The 19,742-nt window shown below is 39.3% G+C and overlaps 1 protein-coding gene across 2 annotated transcripts in view; it reads right to left on the bottom strand.

Annotated features, from left to right (window-relative positions):
• Nucleotides 1-2,509: 2,509 nt before the first annotated feature.
• Nucleotides 2,510-19,742, bottom strand: part of RSF1 (remodeling and spacing factor 1) — a 65,053-nt gene continuing 47,820 nt past the window's right edge. For both annotated transcript variants that reach the window (XM_075050189.1, XM_075050190.1), the window contains 5 exons: nucleotides 17,315-17,382; nucleotides 16,020-16,227; nucleotides 14,155-14,378; nucleotides 11,842-12,033; nucleotides 2,510-10,348 (listed from right to left, as the gene is read on the bottom strand). In XM_075050189.1, the coding sequence (XP_074906290.1) occupies nucleotides 9,774-10,348; nucleotides 11,842-12,033; nucleotides 14,155-14,378; nucleotides 16,020-16,227; nucleotides 17,315-17,382 (1,267 nt within the window). In that variant the 3' untranslated portion in view covers nucleotides 2,510-9,773. The remainder of the gene's footprint in view (nucleotides 10,349-11,841; nucleotides 12,034-14,154; nucleotides 14,379-16,019; nucleotides 16,228-17,314; nucleotides 17,383-19,742) is intronic.

Here is a 19,742-nt window from a genome sequence, read left to right as displayed (position 1 = left end):
TGCCCCTCCAGCCTTCTTGCTGGCTGGGCATCAGAAGCTGAAAAATCCTTGACTTAGCGTAAACCTTACTTAGCAACAACTGAAAAAATCAGTGTGTTTTCAACATTCTTCTCATACTGAACCCAAAACATAACACTATACCAGCTACTAGAAAGAAAATTAACTCTAACCCAGCCGAAACCAGGGCATCTTCCCTTTGATCAATTTGAATTTACATTTAAGGAGTCATTTACCTACCTATGTGCAAACCCAGGTTCTCACAAACACAAACCAATTACTAACAGAATTAGGTCTCCATCTTTCCCTTCTCCAGACTTTCCTAGTTATGGTCTTGGATAGCAAAAAGCCAAAGCAGCACATTCTGGAAAAAGAAATGTGTGAAGAAACAGGGGGAACAAGAACATAACGTGGTTCTTTTAGGCTGAGCTTTCTAAAATGTTTTGGAAAGCTCCTCAGCCACGTCTATCCGTTCTGGATTCTAATTATGCAAATATTATTCACACAAATAACCACCTTGACCGAAATCAAAGCAACTTCCACAATGAGGTAATATTTAAACACTGCTAGAATAGCTTGAAAAAATCTACAGAGGCAACAGGAGATGAGGAAAAGGAAGTTTCTCGACCGTCTTCAAGTTTGCCACGCCGAGACAGTGCTTATCTGGAAACAAAATTCTACTATTCATCCATGAATACAGATCAACCAGCAGCAGTTGGTGGGAAGAGATGCAAATATTTGGAAAGATGCATTCACCACAATTAGCAGGTATAGATCAATATTCCTGCTCATGTCCATCCCCTGTTACCTAACACGGCTGTCCATCTCAGCCATGGAGAGCCCTCACCACCTCTGTAGGTAGCTGGAAATCACACGACAACTCCTTTAGATTGTTTTAAATTAAAATTTCTGAGTGATTGAAGTTGAATTAAGCCACTGCAGTGGAGCAACACAGAGTTCTTTTCTCCTCCTGCACACAAATGTGACTCTTTCTTGTGTCACATACCACTCTTCCAAAAGAAGACAGGGAAAAAAGATGGTTTAAGCCCAGGGTGGGAAGTTGGTTTTGAGGCCGAGGTGTTGGGGAGGAGGAGAAATCCACATCTTCCTCGTTTACAAGCTCCACACACTTGGTACCCCAGTACTGAGTGTTGCATCTAACAGAACTTCAGAGTGGATAGGCAGACATTTCCTGTAAGTTCACAAACCAAACAGAATAGCACTATTTGAAAGCTCTTTTTCCTCAGCTGTAAGAGCTTTAAAAAGTGAATTAGGATCCACCCGCATGCCAGTGCCTGAACCTTGGATGTCCCGGAGTGATTTAAGTCAACCAGGGCTGTGTTCAGAGGCAAGGGAGAGCAGCAGGTACCTTCACAGGGTTAAGAGTCATCATGGGACAGAAGGTAGGACTTGCCACCCAAGGGCACTTGCTTCCTCTCTGCTGACTACACAGCACTGCCTGCTGTAAGTGGCCAGTTAAAACACTCAGAATCCATCAAAAATGCATATGTAAAATTTTGGCATTGCATTTGGAGCAAGAGGATGGATTTCACAGCAATTTCTATTCACTACAGGAACACGCAGTAGCTTGACTAACCACAGACACATTCAAAGAAAAAAAGATTGACAGGCTTCAGTGATTCACACAGAGAGAAGCTACCCTTTTCTTTGATTCACTTCTCTCCCTGACTTTTTCCTGTTAAAAGTCCTAAAACATCATCAATGTCCCTTGCCATAGCCACATCTCAGAACATCTACATTGTCAGTGCTTCTCTGCAAGCTTCCATCTAGCGGTTCTACACATCTCAGCCTGAACAGATGAACCTAGCTCCTCTCTCATCAGCATCACGTGGAAACCTCACCGATGTATGCTGGAACAGCCTAGCTGGGTATGGTGCCGGCTGCAAGTACGACCCTTGCAAACAAATACCGATAACAACCAGGCAGATTTTCTCCCTAGCTGTGAGAATTCACCACTAATTCAGCCGTTACACAACTACAACAGCTGACGAAATGGGTGTTGTAGCATAAGGCAAGCACTGAACCCTGTTCAAGCTACTGGTTTTTGTCAAGTGACTGCAACACCACTATGAATTTGGATATAAAAATTATATATAAGATGGAACAGAGACAGAAAATCATCAGAACTGCAAAAATAAATCCATCAGGTCTTCCCCACTGTCAGCCAGAGCTGGTCAAAGAAAGAAAAACTCTTGTCAATTGAGCTGCCATAACAAAATCCACAGAAAACACGAGTTCTCCATTCCCGTTGCAGGCAGTGGCACCGTCATGGGCTGGAACGATATGCAGCAGCTGTTACTCGGTGCTTATTTTAAAAGTAAAAAAGAAATGTATGTGCACATGTGATGACCATTAAAAAGCACTTGTTTCTTCAATACACATTATACTTTGTACATAAGTTATTTCAATTTTTTTTTATTATGACAATTTACATGTCATATTTATATGAAAGAAATGACAGTAGATATTATAACAAAAACATTATGAAAGAAAAGTTACACAATTAGGCCTACAAGCTATAAAATGGCTTCAGGCCCAGCTTATACACAAAGAGTTCTGACCAGACTTTAGTGAGAGACAACGCTGAACAATTCATTAACAAAAATATTGGCACCAGCCTTAACATTTTTTTTTTACTTCATTTACAAGGAATACAGTATTTAAACAGTTGTGTACTGCAAATCTAAAAACATTAGCTGTTAATAAACTGCAGTTAACCCTTTGAGCACTGAGGCCACCATGACTTCCATTTAAAAAAGTTTTAATGCATCATGTTTTACATGCACGTGGTATTACTGGTGGGGGGGGAAAGACAGTGAAAGCACCACCCGATTTATGTGCAACAAGAACAACACTTCCAGTTTTTTCAACATATCTCCCCCCCACTCCACACACACACAGTGTGTGTCCCCTCAGTCCTTTCCCTTTGACACCGTAGCAAGTCATGATTGAAGAGAGACTGAAAAATCAAGGTTCAGGACTCCAGAAACGCAAGGGTTAAACTCTACATAGTAAAGAGCTCAGCTTGTGGAACGTTACCATGTTAACTCTTTAGAGAAAGAAAACAAAAATTAGGCCAACTGTGAATGAGATCATTTTTAAGGGACTCAAGGTTTCTTTGCAAACATATAAACAGCACACAGGAGTAAGACAAAACTGTATTTCATGTAAGTATATCTTAAATTTTAAGAGACCTATCTGGCAGGTTTGATCTAATTCTCACAGAGTATTGGAGGATAACCATTCTGCTAGCAAGTAACCTGTTCCGTGTTACCTAGGACACTGAATTTACCCAATGTTTGTCTAACGTACAGGACCTGTGCCTATGCGAGAACCGTCATGCATACCGAGAACGGTGACACTACACTTTTGAATGGGTCACGTACCATCTCCTGGCTGCTGCAGGAGGGCTGTGAAACACAGGTAGGAACTAGCGACCGCATTGGCATCAACAACAAATCATTTTAATGCTAGTTAGGGGGAGGAGTACCATTTTAATGAATGGAGTATAGGAATAAGATACTGTACAAGATTTTAGAGTCCATATAACGAGTATGAAATGGAAAACTAAACAAGGCTTATAGCTTTATGATTTGATTTCCTTTTCTACCACTAACTGGAGTAGCAGATTAGTATCTATTAAGGACTTTTAACTGCTCTAACTAACAAATGGTGCACTGGTAACTAGGCCTATTATATGTTTTAGTAGAAGGACTTTATCCCCACAGAATCATTTAAGTCAAGTTCTGACAGACTAATCTAAGTTTAGTTGTGTGGGACACAGGAACAAACAACAAAGCAAACTGTGTGGACTCTGACCGACGTCCCCAGAGGCAAACATTGTCATAATACTCCACGGACTGATCCTAATTTTCTCCACATCCACATTGTGCTGATGGAACATCACCGATTCCCTCAGGGAAGGAGACCTCAAGTAACTTTTACTGTTACTTTGAAGGTCAGAATGAGACAAGGAGGGTATCGGGATGATTCTCCTAAATGGAGACCTTCCATTGGGAATACAGTCTTTAAAGGGCAATTCAGAAGTAGTTCTTAGGCCTGTCCAAGACTTGTCTTGCAAATGGCATGGGTTTGCATACACATTTTTCCATTCCGCTTCCCTCCATCCATTCCCCATCTCCTGCTGTTATTTGAACAAGCATTCAAACAGCAGGAGAAAGCAACTCTGTCTGCACCTGGGGAACCAGTGAGACTGACTATACACAAAGTGCTGCAAAGTGCACAAAGTAAACCAACTGAACGAACAGAGCGACTCTTATCGTTCAGTTCTCGTTAGTAACCTTTGGGGTTATATGTAGCAATAGTAGATATATTCGCAGACAAGTGCCTTCATTAAGCACGTGTCCCCTCTAACTGCTATATTGTCCCCACTCCTGCTCCTCAGCTCAGGTGCGGGGTGCCAGCATTTACAAAATGATAGTCAAAAACCCAAGTTGTAGGACTTCCTTTTAATTGCAGTTAAATCTGGAGCCTTTACACCACATATTCAATTATAAAAACTTCTTATCTACTTTAGAGTGTTCTATTCTTTCCCCCAGAAGCTGTACACAATTTTTTTTTTAAGTGTCATACTAAGCAATATACATCTTTTGCAATATACAAAATAAGTTAAATTACTCTGAAGCGTTGGGACAATCAATTCCCAAGCACATGTTTTTGCTGTTTGGAACTATCGCAGTTAGTTACACCTAATCTAAAATAAGAGCTTGTAAGTGATGCGTGTTTTCAGACGTGATTAATAATCTTCGATACCCCAACTGATGGGTGTCCAGCTTGAGAAATAATTTTCGGTTGATAAATACTTCTGAAGCCAGAGCTCTCCGCTAGGTCTCAGATTGGGTACTCAACTGTAAAGCATCAAAAATTAGTCATATAAAATTTTTCTTACATCAGTATATACTGAAAAAAATAAGGATCATTTCTGTTGGATTTTTTACTTTCTGCCTTCCAACATTTTAAGCGAGATATAGTCCCTACCCCAACTGTTAGGGAAGGGGAGGAAGAAGAGACTATCAGGAAATGTGGGCTTGATCCTGCAAATCCTTGCTTCAGACAATATCCTAAATGCTTCTTTAGAAGTTTTAAACACTTCAGGAATTCCAGAATTGCACTCCTTCACGTGAATTGCTGGAGTTTCCCCCACCATATTCAAAACAAATTTTTTCAGAAAGTTACTGTTTTGGTTGAAGATATTTGATCTTTTTTATATATATCTATATATTTAAGGATTTTATATACCCAGTGAATCGGAAGCATACATCAAATGTAAATACGTATCTAGGGTGCGCGCTGCACATTATATCCGTATTACAAGCCTGTGAATAGTAGTCGCTGCACGTGTACCAAAACCAATTTTCAAGGCCTATATATTGCCATTTTGAACTAGATGATACAAATCTCTTCATCAGACCAGTTCTGGGGGCTGGCATTACTGCCATAATTTATTTCAATTACTGTGTACAAAGTGAATTTTAAAAAGTAGGTGCCATAAAAATTCCTCATTTACTTTTCATAAGAGAAGTTTGTGAAAATATGTAATTTGAAACAATTATTTTAAAGTTTAGACCAGGCCTTCCTATTGAAGAACATTGCAAACCAAGTCGTAAGCACCTAAAAACAGGTATAAAATGGACACCCTGACAGTGAACTATTAAAATTATTGAACAGTTGCAGGATCTGGATACCAATGTAGTTCAAATGATAGATGTGAAGACAAATCAGAACAAGTGTACCACTGCCATACAATTTTTCTTTTGTGAACATATATTTTTTTCCCCTTGAGGTTCTTTGAGTAAGGTCTCTCGCCAAGAGTTCAGACACAGCAATTAGAAAACAGAAGTGAACAGAAAACAAGTCCAACTAAGTCATTAGCTCCCACTATATGAAGAGTGACTAAGACACTTTAATGCAAAGAAATCTTGAAGGTGACATACTTCATAAATGAGCAATTTAGAAAAAAGCATCTCTGTTACTCTCAAGTGCTATTAGAGCAATTTTTCATTAAAAAAATCAAGAAGATGCATAATTTTATAATGTAATTCAAGATGTACGAAGTCAAACTATCAGAGAGTTGATTGTTCAGCACTGATCTTCCTACAAGATTTCAACACTAAGGTTTTTTTGGTAGTTTGGTGATGTCATTTTCCATTTTAAAATCAAGAATATGCTCAGGTTTAGAAGACTCAAAAACTAGAACACAGCAACTGTGGTGAAACAGAGTTCTTAATTCAACTACCCTTCTGGTTAGATTAACGCACCACATTCATTAATTACAGATCAGACCTACTGTGTACTTTGTGTCGCCGATAGTCACACGAGCTGCATGCAAGAAAACAAACAGCCATCATTTATCTTGGTGACACAAAAAAAGTCCATTCCTCCACTCGATTTATAGGTTCTTCCCCTCACCGATGCTACTTAAAACTCCACAAAGAAGTCAATTCACTTTCTTCCCAATCAGTTACACTCTGAAGAGTTTGCAGTTAAAAAAGACAAGGCTTTTGGTGACAACCTGTGTGGAATAAACAAGCGTTTGTTGAATAAATGCTTTGTATGTTCAGCCAATAGCTGCTTGCTCTTGTACTTTTAAATCCATTACATGAAAAAAAATCCCTGGCCAGTTTTCACTGCTTCTTATATGGTTTGAGCTTTCTGTTAGTCCAAAGCCACACCTGAAGATCACTATTCAAAGACATTTAACTTCTGATTTACGATGAGTACAGAAGACCACAAGACTGTAAGGACACCAGGAGGACATTTCCACTCTGGAATCACATATACATACTATAACAGCATGAACCCTCTGCAGCAGTCAGCTAGCCTCATGTCAGAAAATATCATCTTTCAAAACAGGAGACTGTACATTTTCCACCAAGCAGGATGCCTTAGAAATGAGAGAAATAAGAGTTTGAAAATGTTAAGACTTTCTAGGGCATTTTTTGCAGTTTTTACTTGCACAACATTCCCACTGGTCTAAGGGGGAACTCTGGATCCTGGGGGATGAAGCTGTCTCAGGTACCAAAGGTGACCTCTTAGTAGTCAGAAAAGTTGTTTTTGAAAAGTGACCTATAGAAAGTAAAACTTGGTAATAACTTGTCATTCCACATTTTTAAAATGCGGCGCTCCTGATGTAAGCTTCAATGCTTCAATTCTGCTTCCTGGTCTTTCCTGCTTTTACATCACTCCCCAATTCAGTACTGTTTTTTCCTGGTTGGTATATTCAGTATTGTAACTCTTTTGTATTTTCCTACATTTACAATTACTTCCCCACTAAGTATTTAACATTTGGGGCTGACTGCAAGCAAAAGTGTTTGCTGCAGCACTGACCCAATACTAAAAGGCTCCATCAGGCAGCAAAAAGGATTATGGCACTGCCAAAACAAATGAGAAACCATTGGTTGCACAGTGTTGCTGCATGCGAATTGGACAGTTTGTACTGCAAGTATGAAAAATGCTCAGCAATTATTAACATTGAAAACTGGAAGCCATATGTTCTTGCTTGTTTTAAAACACAAGTATATTAGAAATGTAGAAGCACTACATTTATTCATCACCTAAGCAAAGAAAAACACTAGAGTAGCTTAAAATGCTACATATGCTTTTAAGAACATTCTAAACTTCTGTGGCTTTTCACTACTGTTTTAATGCCTGCTCATGGAAACTGTTAATAGTTAACATCAGTAAGGTGGAAAAATATTTAATCTTTAATGGAATTATGTTCTCATGTAGAAAGAGTGATTTCTCATTTTTTTAAATCACAAGCTTGCTTAGCACAGCAGATAATGAGCAAGTTCCATCTTTCTGTGTCTCTGCTGATTCTAGTTTTATAGCAGGGTATGTGCACTGCTAGAACCCAAATGAGTAAGAGTCATGGAGTGGTTCTGATAGAACTCGTGGAGAAAGAGGTGGGGAAACAAAACCAAGACTTTCAAGGCCAGAAGGTAGGTGATTTTTGGATCTAGGTTTTCTAGAGAGGTATTTAGTAAAGGCCTAATGCCGGTTTTATTACAAGAAAACAGAAGTGCTTAATGACTGACTAGTAAATACAATAAAATGGAAGGGAATCAGGTGGGGCAGGAAAGGAGAACTCACTCCTCGGTGGCAGCAGCAGTTTTGGTGCATCCATTGCCGGCAATGGACATAAACACCAGTCAAAAATCCAAATCTCAGAGCAAAAGGATTAACAGATGTGACCTTTTTGGATTTCAATGTTTGGCAGATCTGTTTGAGCTGTCTGTGTGCTACAACATGTACAAATGCTACAGCCTGCATCTTAATTCAGAGTAAAGAGAAAACTGAATGCTACCCAGAGCAAATTTCAGCTCTGCTCTTTTTGTGCCCCGTGTTGTGGTTTTTTTCTTTTCTTCTGTTGTCTTTTTTTTTTTTTTCCCTTGAATAAAAGCACATATCACTTCATGCCCACTCAAAAGTTGATGAGATGTCTTGGAGTCAAGCGTTTTCTCTCAGAAATACTGCCTTCTTGAAATCAGTTGGTCACATGACAATTATTAAAATGTATTTTAAGAAAATTCTAATGGCCAAAGGCCAACACTACATTCAAAACCTGCTAATACATCCAGGCAGATAAGTAAAATCAAAACAAAAACACACACAAACCCCAAACAGAAAACCTCCAAAAGGAAAACTGTTCCATTTGTTTACTTCAATTTGAAGTAGATATTAAGGACATGAATGGACCAGTCACGGTTTATTTGAAAATCCCTCAATCCTCTGATGCACTGTCATCCTGTGGTCAATGCCATTTGTACAAACGTATTTCATTCAGAGTACTCCAACAGATGGTGAAACTCGAGTGGCTGGGCAGCTACCGCAGGGTTCTTTTGTCTGTACAAGTCTGCAGCACGTCAAGATGCCATCCAACTTACAGACTAACTTCACATCCATACGTCCTCCCACTAGACACTGTGCATCGAAGACCATCTGATGAACTATGTATGAGATAGCTTTATAAATTCATGGCTAGCGTATTTCGACTGTCAAAAACTTCATTACAGTACACTTTACTGTACAAACACTTTAAAGGATGTTTATTAGGAAAGTCTGCAAGTCATAATGGATAGTAGAGTTCTTGCTTATGGTACCTTATTGGCCTCTAATAACTCTGTCTGCCTCCAGTATCAAAATCAAACTGCTTCCATGAAGGTGATTACTAAAATGAGCTATGGTATGTTAACCTACAACTCACAAAATGCGACAGTACAGACATTAATTTTTTTTAACTGTCTGTTAAGTTGTAATCTAAGTTGTGAACATTTAAATATAATATATATCTCATATGAAAAAGCTAAAGCACAAGTGCTTCTGCACCCCCCCACCCCCACCCCTTGAGCCAAACCCACCCCAGTTCCGGTTTGGGCCCTGACCGATTTGGAATGCTTTCTTAGGCCACCCATTTCCACAAATTTGTATGCACTCAGGAAATATAAAGTCAAAAATATACAAATCTCTTGTTGTTATAAGGTTTTTGTGAGTGAAATTACCCAGGACCATGGACTTGGAAGGAGAAGGGGGGGTAAGAGAGGGAATTTACAGCAATTCTCATCTTCAAAGTTCAAAACTGGTCACTTCACAGAAAGACTGCAGGACTGGTGAAATTCTTGCTTCTAAAAAGTGATACTGTAGTGGAGAATTTTCTAGGAAAAATAAAACAGCTTTTAATAACTGGCCCGCTGGTATGAGCTACCGTGGAATAAATTAGCACAAAAATGGAAGTCTTATAACTGTTCACTGTTACAGACGTAATCAACAAGGTCAGTCACTCTCAAAAGTTCATCTTCATCTTCCTCCGGCCCTACTGCTTCCTGCCCGCTCCCCGTCCCGTTGGGCGCCAGGCTGGCACTGGCTGTGCTGTCCTTGGGGGCCTGGGTCTTCTCGCTTGGCTTGCCAATCAAGTTCTCAATGGTTTTACCTGGGCTCTGTCCGTTGGTGGAAGGCAAGTCCACCAGACTGTAGTCCAAAGGGCTCTCTACTTTCCCTACATTATCAAAGTCATCTTCGTCATCGCTTTCTATCCGGTAGCAGTGCTTCTTGGTGTTGTCTTGAGGAGCTTGTGGTGCTGGCAGCTTATTTGCAGGAGTGGGGTTTTCTGCGTCATCATTAGCGTTTTCGCAGTTATCTTCGTCATCTGTTTCGATTCGATTCAGCCGTTTGCGGACAGGCCTCCCTTCCTCTTCCTCATCCTCTCCTTCTTCCTCAGAGTAGTCGTCTGTACTTCGCCGACGTTTTCGAATCAGTCGCTTTGACCCCTTTGTGGACTCATCATCTTCAGAGTTCTTAGATGTGTAGCTCTCTGGAATAAGCAGCAGACTTAAAGCCATTAGCAAATCTGAGTGCAACCAAAACAATTACACTTTTTTATTTTTCATCTTTCACACATTAAAAAGCCATCTCTCCCTCTCTCACCACACGCATTTCTGTCTCCTTCCCCAGGTTCCCCAACCATGTCAGAACACTGGCATTCTTCTTCCTTTTTCAATAAACTGCTCAAGTAGCAAAGACCAACAATTTGTTGATATGCTGTTTCCAATCTGAGGAGTACCAGAAGCTTTGGAGGCAGGTGTATCCCCCTCTTAAAGTGGTAACTGCATGCCGGGAATAACACAGAACTGTAGCCCTAATCTCACATCACCTGCTTTAGACCCTTCCAGAAACTGAGAGCCCAAATAATGGCTGCACTATCATAAAAAGATACATATATATGTATACACACACACACAAAACTATATCGTACCCCCGCCACCCCCAAATTTATATACAACTTCTTCCAAAGCATATGAACACTGCCTAAGTGTCACCTGAAGTTTGCTGCCCTTTAATGGGAGGCTTTTTTTTTTTTGGCAAACTGGAACATTGCCTGCACACTGACAGCCACACTGACAGCTTAGGTGAGGAAAGACAGAGACTGAAAAATCAAATGGCAAACACCATTTGCTGTCTTCCTTGTGATTTCCATGGAGAAAAGACACCATCAATCAGGCACTGTTTAAAGTCACAAGTGCAGGCAGCAAAAAACTATACATCGTACTTCTGACAACAGACTGTACAGATGTACAAGATCAAGTTTTCGAGATACTGTACTTGTTTCCCTTCATCTAAGAGGGTCCTCTAACACTCTGTAAACTCAGGCCAGCACTTTCAAAACTTGCCCACAAATCAGAGGTGCTTGGCCTGTCAAGCATGGCTGATTTTCTGAGGAAGCCTGGCATCCACTGCAACCTGTACCGCTCAGCATCTCTGAAAGCTGGGCCTAAGGTCTCATAAGCTGGGCACTCAGAATGCAAAGCACCCGAAGTCAGTGGTTGCTTTTGTAAAAGCTAATTTCACATCAAAATGCACAGCAGTCGCTCATGGTGTGACTGACGTTACTGAGAGCAGGCTTCCTCTGTTCTTATCACAGCTCCTTCAAACAAGAGATTGAATGAGTCTTGACCACCAGCACAAATACGATCAGGGCACCAGAAGTAATACCCTTTCTCTTACAAAACAGAATCTGTAAAGGCTTGTGGGATGAAGCTTTGTGGCCTCTCAACAGAAAAGTGGTGAAACAGTTACATTAGTGCCAATTTTGGAATCCCAGACACAGTAAATTCAGACAATGATGACTTTTGAGGAGTGACTGTAACAGTGCATCATAAAGTACCAGTGAACTGTTTCAGAAGGAAACAGTTTCTGAGAAACATCAAGGAACTCTAGAAAGAAGATTCTCCAAATTATATACAATTTTCTCTTCGTGCTAATGCTGACATATACCAGCTCCTACAAATGGTGGACTGTTTATTTTACCTTCACTATCTGAAGTGGAGAGCCTGCGTTTATGAACTCTTCTTAACTCCTTCCCATATCGGACACTTTTCTGTGAGCCATCACTTTCTGAATCTTCCTTGTAATTAACTTGTCTCTTCTGATTCCGTCTTGATCTTCTCCTCCTAGTTTCCAGGTAATCGTCATCACTGTAATCTGTGTAATCACCACTCTCTGTACAGAAGAAAACAGTGATGTGTGTTATTCCATTAAAGCAAAACTGCACAATCTAGACAAGCTTTAGACCAGCACCAATAAAATCATAAGCTCTTCCAGCAAAGGAGAGTCTCAAGCATCGTGCCTTGTTACCCTGACCTGTTCCAGGCTCATGCATCAGTTCCCCCATTCATTGCCAGTGCAGAATTGCTTGATTTTAAAATCTTCTCACAAACCCTCTTCCTGTCTCCCCCAAACTCCTCCAGAAGGTTTCCTCCCAGTGTTTTTGTTCCCTCAGCTCTACTGGTGCCAAAGATGCCTCCTCTACAATTCCTGACAGCTGAAACAACCTTACTGAATTGGAGTGGATGATACACATTACCACTGACACTGGAAATTCCTTTCTTTTTTAAAATCTAAATAAATTGTACTCTACTTGAAGACTTTTAAGAATAGGTAGATGAAAAAGCACTGACAAGATGAAACTCCCAGTAAGATCTGAGTTATAGAATTTAAATTAACAACAAAAATCAGTCTCACCTGCTCGTAAGTTTGCTTAAAACAGAAACTGTGTAGAAGAAACTTACCATCATTCACAGTTCTTCCTGCACCAGTCTACTGCAGCTACTGTCTTTAAGAATTAAATTTATTTACATCAGCAGAAAATAGCCTTCAATCAACTTTAGCTGCTTTTTCACTGAGCTGTGCCAAACCAATTACCCCAAGATACATTTCTATACATGTCACATACTGTTCCTAAGTTAGTGATTGACATGAATCACAGATCAAAGTGGCATCCTCTTTACTTCCTAAAATATTAGAGAAAGAATCAGAGCAAGTCAACAAGAACAACCACCTTCAGAAAGAAACTCCATCTCTGGAGACTGAAAACAAAGCCACTCGCGGGATACCTTATTTCCTTAGCTCAAAATAGGCTTAAAGCAGGATCCTGAGGGACACTAACAGGGATGAAAGAGAGAAACACATAGTTAAGACTATACTCCTAGACATATATGGAATGATACTGGAACCAGCCAATTTTATCACATATGTGTGTCCACCAGGAAACAAATAGTTGCTCCTGTGCATTACAGAATAGATGAGCAATCTCTTTAGACCTCTGCCAGCATCTTTGTTGATAACAGCTTATGATTAGCGCAATGATGCAGTCAGGACAGGGAGACAGCAACTATTTTAAGTGCATATAGCTATCTTCACCTGTCCATGCATGAAACCCTCCTTTTGGAAACTAGTACTTCAAAGCAACTTACTCCAACATGTTCATCATCTATATTCTAGAGAGAAAGATAAAACACTGGAAAGCTAGCACACACTGCAATAAGTTAATGCTCCAGTGTACTTAGTACCTTAAATTCACAATAAAAATAAGTAAAGTAAGTGCTTGCATATCTGGCACTTTCTAGGACTGGGTCTCAAATGAAGCAGAAGCAGGAGGACAGTCTCTGGAGGAAGATGCGAAACATGAAAAGGTTTATGTATTGCAGAGGTATTACTCTCACACCTCAAACTGTGCAAACAGAAAACAAACTGGTTGAAGGACAAGTAGAGTAACATGAATTACTAGGTTCTCCTGTGATGCAAAGACCCTTCAGTTACTAAAGATCAAAAAGCATAATTGTAGAAGAGAGAGATTCAAAGTGTTATCATTTGCTTTCAAGCCTGCCAGAGAACACAGAATGTCATACAACTGAAGGAATTTTCTTCCATACAAAGTGAGGGAAAATGTTTCTTTCAGAAGCTTTTTCAAAGGTATTTGGAATGTCTTCAAGAAATTATAAAGAAGCATGTTTTTGCCTCCATCCTTTCTCTTCCCTGCAATCATGTGCCAAACAGGAAGGTACAGGGTAGCTGAAACTATCCACAAAGGTGGCCTTTTGAATCATAGCACAAGCATTCATTTAAATACATAATTACTTAAAATGCCAAGAACCTAGTACTCAAGACCAGTTTCCTGCAGAATATTCACAGCAGAACAAGTAGCAAACTGCTTCATAGCAGAGATGACATCTGACTTGAGCAAAGCAAGTGTTAGTGTCAGTCATGACAGGAATCCGAGACTTCCACTCTTCCTCTCTCCAATACAGAGTTTTTAATAGATCTAAGACTTCTTATACTCACCAGATTCTCTGCTTGAATTGTCCTCAGAATCTTCATCTTCATCATCTTCAGAATATTTTTTCTTGACTGTTTTCCTTCGTAACCGCCTGCTTTGCCTCATGGGCCTGGAGAGGTGTCGCCTGGATATGCGGGCACAGAACTCTGAATCACTGTCTTCGTTTGAGGGTGGGTCATCTTCACTTTCATCCAGATTTTCCTCTGATATAACAAACTCATCCTGAGATCTGTTCAAAGAGACAACACAGACAACAGAGATAGATATCGGAAACAAAGGATTCGAAACAGATATATGCAAAGTAAGTACTGTCTTACACAAAAACCGCACAGATCTTATAGTAATAACACGAAGCAAAGATCCAGAGAGAGCAAGCTGCCATCACTGACATTAGGTTTCAGTTGTATACTTGGGATACAGCTTTACACAGCAGATTAGAACAGCAGGTGACTATAAACACACTGTCAAATTGAGACTGCAGGTGACATTTACACAGGACGGATTCTAGAGTGTTCATATGGTACACTGCAATGTAATGTCTGCATAGCAATAACTATGGATGAGCATCCCCGTGGAGGGGAAAAAAACCACCCACCATGTTCTAGCAGAGATGGCCTCCCTTTCATGAACCAAGCATCGTCCTACGCAATTTCTGAGAATTAGACTATTGTGCCTTAACACAAAACTTGCTCTCATGCAAAACATGTATCTCACAAACCTATCAGCTAGTAACACTCATGTCATTTCAAAAGTGAACCAATGCTTTTTTAAAAACAGTTGATCACTGAAGGTACACAGTCACTTGCATTTGGCTGCCAGCCGAATGCAAATTCCAGTATAACATCCAGAAGGCATTCAGCAGAGGATGGATTTGAAAATGCAGGAGCACACTTTAACAGATCAATGCACTATTAATTCTGTGAGATTTACGCAAGCCACACTCATTGATTGGAAATTTCCAGCACATTTAGCTCAACTATTCAGGGTGCCACTGTAATGTCCTCAGCATGGTCACAGGTGAAAAACACAGCTTAGAATTTGCATCTATGTTGTATAGATTATCCATACACTTAGTAAATTGACTCAGTGACTGGTGTAAAGCTTTAAATGTTGATGGTAAAGACCTCATGCTCCATTACGTTTCTTCATTGAGGCATAAAGGACATCTAAAATTATTATTAAATTTTTTAACATTAGGAATTCCCCAGACTGAACAATGAGAAATTCCAAGGAAAGAGAGTTTCAGTTAGCCAGAGCAATACTCATTTAGCGTTTAAAGCTTCACATGATACGTATCTGTTTTTTACAGTATAATTCATTTCTTTGGCTGTTTCAAAACTCTATCTCCTAGAAAGCAGAAATCCAGAATTGACTTCAGAACCTGCATGTCAAGTTCTGTATGGTCTAAATAGGGACATTTTACTTTTCCAATTTCTAAATGACACTCAGGCCCAATAAAAATCCCACAAAATAGGACATATTTTCAAAAGGAAACAACCAGCCTCATTTTAGCTACATCTTTGTTAAGGATTTCTGCTAGACAGTCACATCAGCCAGAAAACTGAGCCTGTCTGGCTCCCTCACTAACAACCGTTTACAGAACCCCACAGAGTAGCCTCAAACACACCAGTAACATTTCCAGAACATGTTTTGATTAAAATACAGATTGGATGATTTCAGCGCATGGATCTGGAGTGCAGTTTTTCCAGTACAATGACGTTCCCCTAGGCCAGGAGGACTTCTGCTGGCACCATGCAGTGCTGTTCCAGCACTGGGCACATGCTCCTAATGATCGTTGCAGGGGCACTGCAGAGTCACAGAAGCCTGTAGCAGTCTGCAACTTGTGGTGGAAGTTAAATTGCAGACCTACCCATCACTGATCTTGAATTCATCCTCACTCTCTTCTTCATCCAGATTACTGTCACTATCCAAGTCATTTAGTCGCCGTCGTTTCTTGCGCCGTGCTGCAGCAGCCCTTTGTGGTCGCTTGTTTTCTTTCCTTTCTTCCTCTAGGATTGTGGAAATGTCTTTTCCACGGTGACCTGTGATATTAGACATGTCTTTGCCCCTGCCAATGCCTGAATTCAGTGATAGAAACGGTAAAAAAGAGCAAGTTTATTTTTTGTTTAACTTTATACATATCATTCTTCCATGCCTCTAGCTTCAGTTTATTTTCTGCAAAGCAGAATATTTTTTTTGTCATGCAAGACTCTGGCTGGAGTCTTGCTCCTGACACACACAGCCCCAGCTGTGGTCCCTTGGAAATACTGAGGTCCATGCAGAAGACAGTGGGTAAGTGTTGGCATTCTGATACTCAACCCAAACCTACATTATTGCCAATGCTAGTGCCTTCTGAGTAGGACAGATACCAGAAAATACATTTTCTTCATAATGCTGAATATCCTCCTTGGGAGATGAAGTGTTTAAGTTTTTGTTTGGCCAGGGAGTGGAGTTTCTGAAAAGCTGGGTTTACTATTGACACTTAGTTATGTTTATTATATGGGTCTTGTGTTACACACCCACAGACATCGGATAGATTTTCAGATTGTCTGTATACATCCACCAAGCTTCTGAAAACTGGTGTCTTTACAGAGATGCCACTAGCCAAACAACTGAGGGATAATATTTCACGGTGGTTTTCTCCAAACAAATTAAGGTGATGCAGAAGCACAAATCCATCTACATCTCTCAGATACTGTTGAAGATCTCTCTTTTGGTCCCCTATGTTGCCTTAACAAGCAACGAAGAACATAATTTCACTTTATTCACATGCACCTGACAAGTGCTTATAGATCTGGATTAATATTTTTAAGACAACTTTGTAGACCCAGTCCTTAGGGGGTCCAACTGTGGATCGCTTTATGAGCCCAATTTTTATAGGGGTCAAATGTCAACAGTGCTAGCTACCATTCCAATCTCAAATCCAAAACTCAGCAAATGAATTACCAAATACTTTTTGGCATCTTTTTGCAGCCTGGGATGGCCATTCCCAAGGGAAATGATTTAATTTGATTCCAAAAATACAGCAGTACAAACTGTAAACTACAAAGTTCAAGGGAGAGGATTATATTTGTTGCTTCTCATATCAAAATAAATTTGGTCTCAATCTTATCAACATTGCAAACAAATATCAACATTGAAAAACAAATAACATCAGAAACATACCTCCTCCATCAGCCTCCTTGATATCATCTTCAATTGCCTCATCAATTGCCTCATCAAATTCATCAAACCTAAAAGTAACAGCTTTCATTTACCACTTTGAAGCGAACCCTAATTAAATTATATTATGAAAACATACCTCAAAATCTAAAACCGCTCTAAGAAATCACACGGCACAGACAACAGGCTGGATATATAATAAATTAGCAAAGATAATGGGCCAGATCGATGATAAAATAGCCATTTTTTAAAAGGTGTGTTTCTTATTTCTACTTGCTAGCAGATTATTTATCATTGCCTGGCTGCCTTATTATTGATTTATGTGAACAGAAAACCACTTCCATTTTACATGACATACCACTGAATTTAACAATACGTAATTTGAAAGTTCTCCAAGACGATTATCAGTGGTATTTTTCACACAAAGTATTAGTCATTTTTTCCACACCTTTTATTAGATGACATACACACTACCAATCTGCAAACAGACTTTCTGAAAAGCACCTATTAAATTCAAAGTAAAATTATTCATCCTGTCTAAATTTTCCTTGAAAACTTATTTCAGATAGCTTCTTTCTCTTGTTAAAGCTCATGCTAATTATACTTTATGGATCTGCAACATCCTAAGCTGAACAGATAAAACATACTGTACACAGTTCTTTGTAATGATATACAAATAAGCTATAATGTAATGTTACATAACTAGATAGGACAAACAAAAGCAAAATATTTGAGTACGTTTGTCCTGCAGCAGGTTTTATAAAACTGCATAAATCTCTGCATGCCGAGTAACTCATTTAAAGGGAACAGCAAATGGAGGTAAAGGATCCAGTCCTTTTACACAGATGACTTCATTTTGTTTCTTCAGTCATGAATTCAAATCTCGTAAAAAAAGGATTGTTACCTGTATCACCAAATAGATGCCTTGAGATATAACATGCAAAAGTACAAATTTTATTACCTATACAGGAAAGACATTCTATTTAGATGCAAGTTTTTCTTCTTCTAATTTTTAACAAAAATATTTTTTTGGTATTTTTTTGATACAAACAACTAACAATTGGACAATACTTCCATTAAATATTCAGTTTCTCAGTCACAAAAGAAAGATTACAGTTATATTTTGCTTGGTCCTCCATAATAACCTCCAGCAGAACAAGAAAAGAATAGATCTAAAATTACTCCATATTCCAACAGTAAGCATAAAACACCTTCTCCTTTAAAAATAAGGTGATGGATTTCTGGTCTCTTATATTCCCTAAGAACAACTGCATGTCACGTTCAAGGCAGCTTTACACAGCAAGGAAGTAACTCTGAAATTATTCCATCAATAAGATTAGTTCCACATTACTCAAACACCATTTTCCATCCACACCGCTAAAAAAAAAAAAAGCTCTTTAAAATGTAAGAAATCACTTAACGCTTTCAAATTACTGCTACCAAATAACCTGAGCTCAAACATGAGCTGACAGCTGCTCATCCATTAGGTGTAATGGAACATAATTTCTTCTGCTGCTGCTTTATTTATAATGCCAATTTTTGCTAACCTGCTCACGAGAGGACTCAACAGATGACTCGGGTGATATGAAGGGATTACATATCTTTAGAGAACCAGAATGCTAAACAATACAGATTTGTCTGTAAGCGGAATAAGAGGTTTAGCATTTATTTTCCGCTGCTGAAGGAAAGCATACACAATTCTCAGTGACACTAGCAGGACTTTACTGCAGACATATACATTTGAAGTGACACACTGACACGTGTAATATTTTCACCAGCTCAAAGTTATGTGTATGATGGAGCCTGTTAGAAAGACTCCATCATTTTGTACCAGAAGATTGATTTTTTCCAGAGCAACATTATATGAAACATTATTTCCAATAAAAATTATTGTCTTTGCACAACATGTGTCCTGCTGAAGTCCTGCCAGATACCCTACAGGCAAGGTTTTTTTTCTCCTGGTCAAATGCTGCCTGACCCGTCATGCACATAATAGCAAATCTATATAATCTTGCCTGTGGCATAATGTTCCTTACAGAAATACTTAATTTCCCAAAGCAGCAATGGCATTTTCATTAGTGTGGCTTCTGCTGTTACTTTAAAAAGTTACCGAAAATCAACAGTGAAGCAAGGTCAGACTGAGTTTTCTGAACAGGCTGGAAAACTCAGTGTATACAAACGCCATGCCTCTCCTCAACAGCAAAACCAGAATGACTACGAGTTTAATCATAGTTATTGTTGGAAGGTTTTGAAAGTTGTAATGTTCTAATTTTTCATGATAAAGGTCTACACAGAGCAAGTACAGGAAAGGTAAAACTTTTTTTTTTTTTAATATTTCTAATGCAGCTGCAACAAAAAAACACAAGCTCTCAGGCCACCACATTCTTCTCTAATCCCAAAAGGCAGCATACTTGCCTGGTGAGCTGAAGAG

The sequence above is a fragment of the Buteo buteo genome, chromosome 18 (assembly GCF_964188355.1).
Source record: "Buteo buteo chromosome 18, bButBut1.hap1.1, whole genome shotgun sequence".
NCBI lineage: Eukaryota > Metazoa > Chordata > Aves > Accipitriformes > Accipitridae > Buteo > Buteo buteo.
The sequence above is the reverse complement of the archived record's forward strand: the minus strand, read 5'-3'. Positions and strand labels throughout refer to the sequence as shown.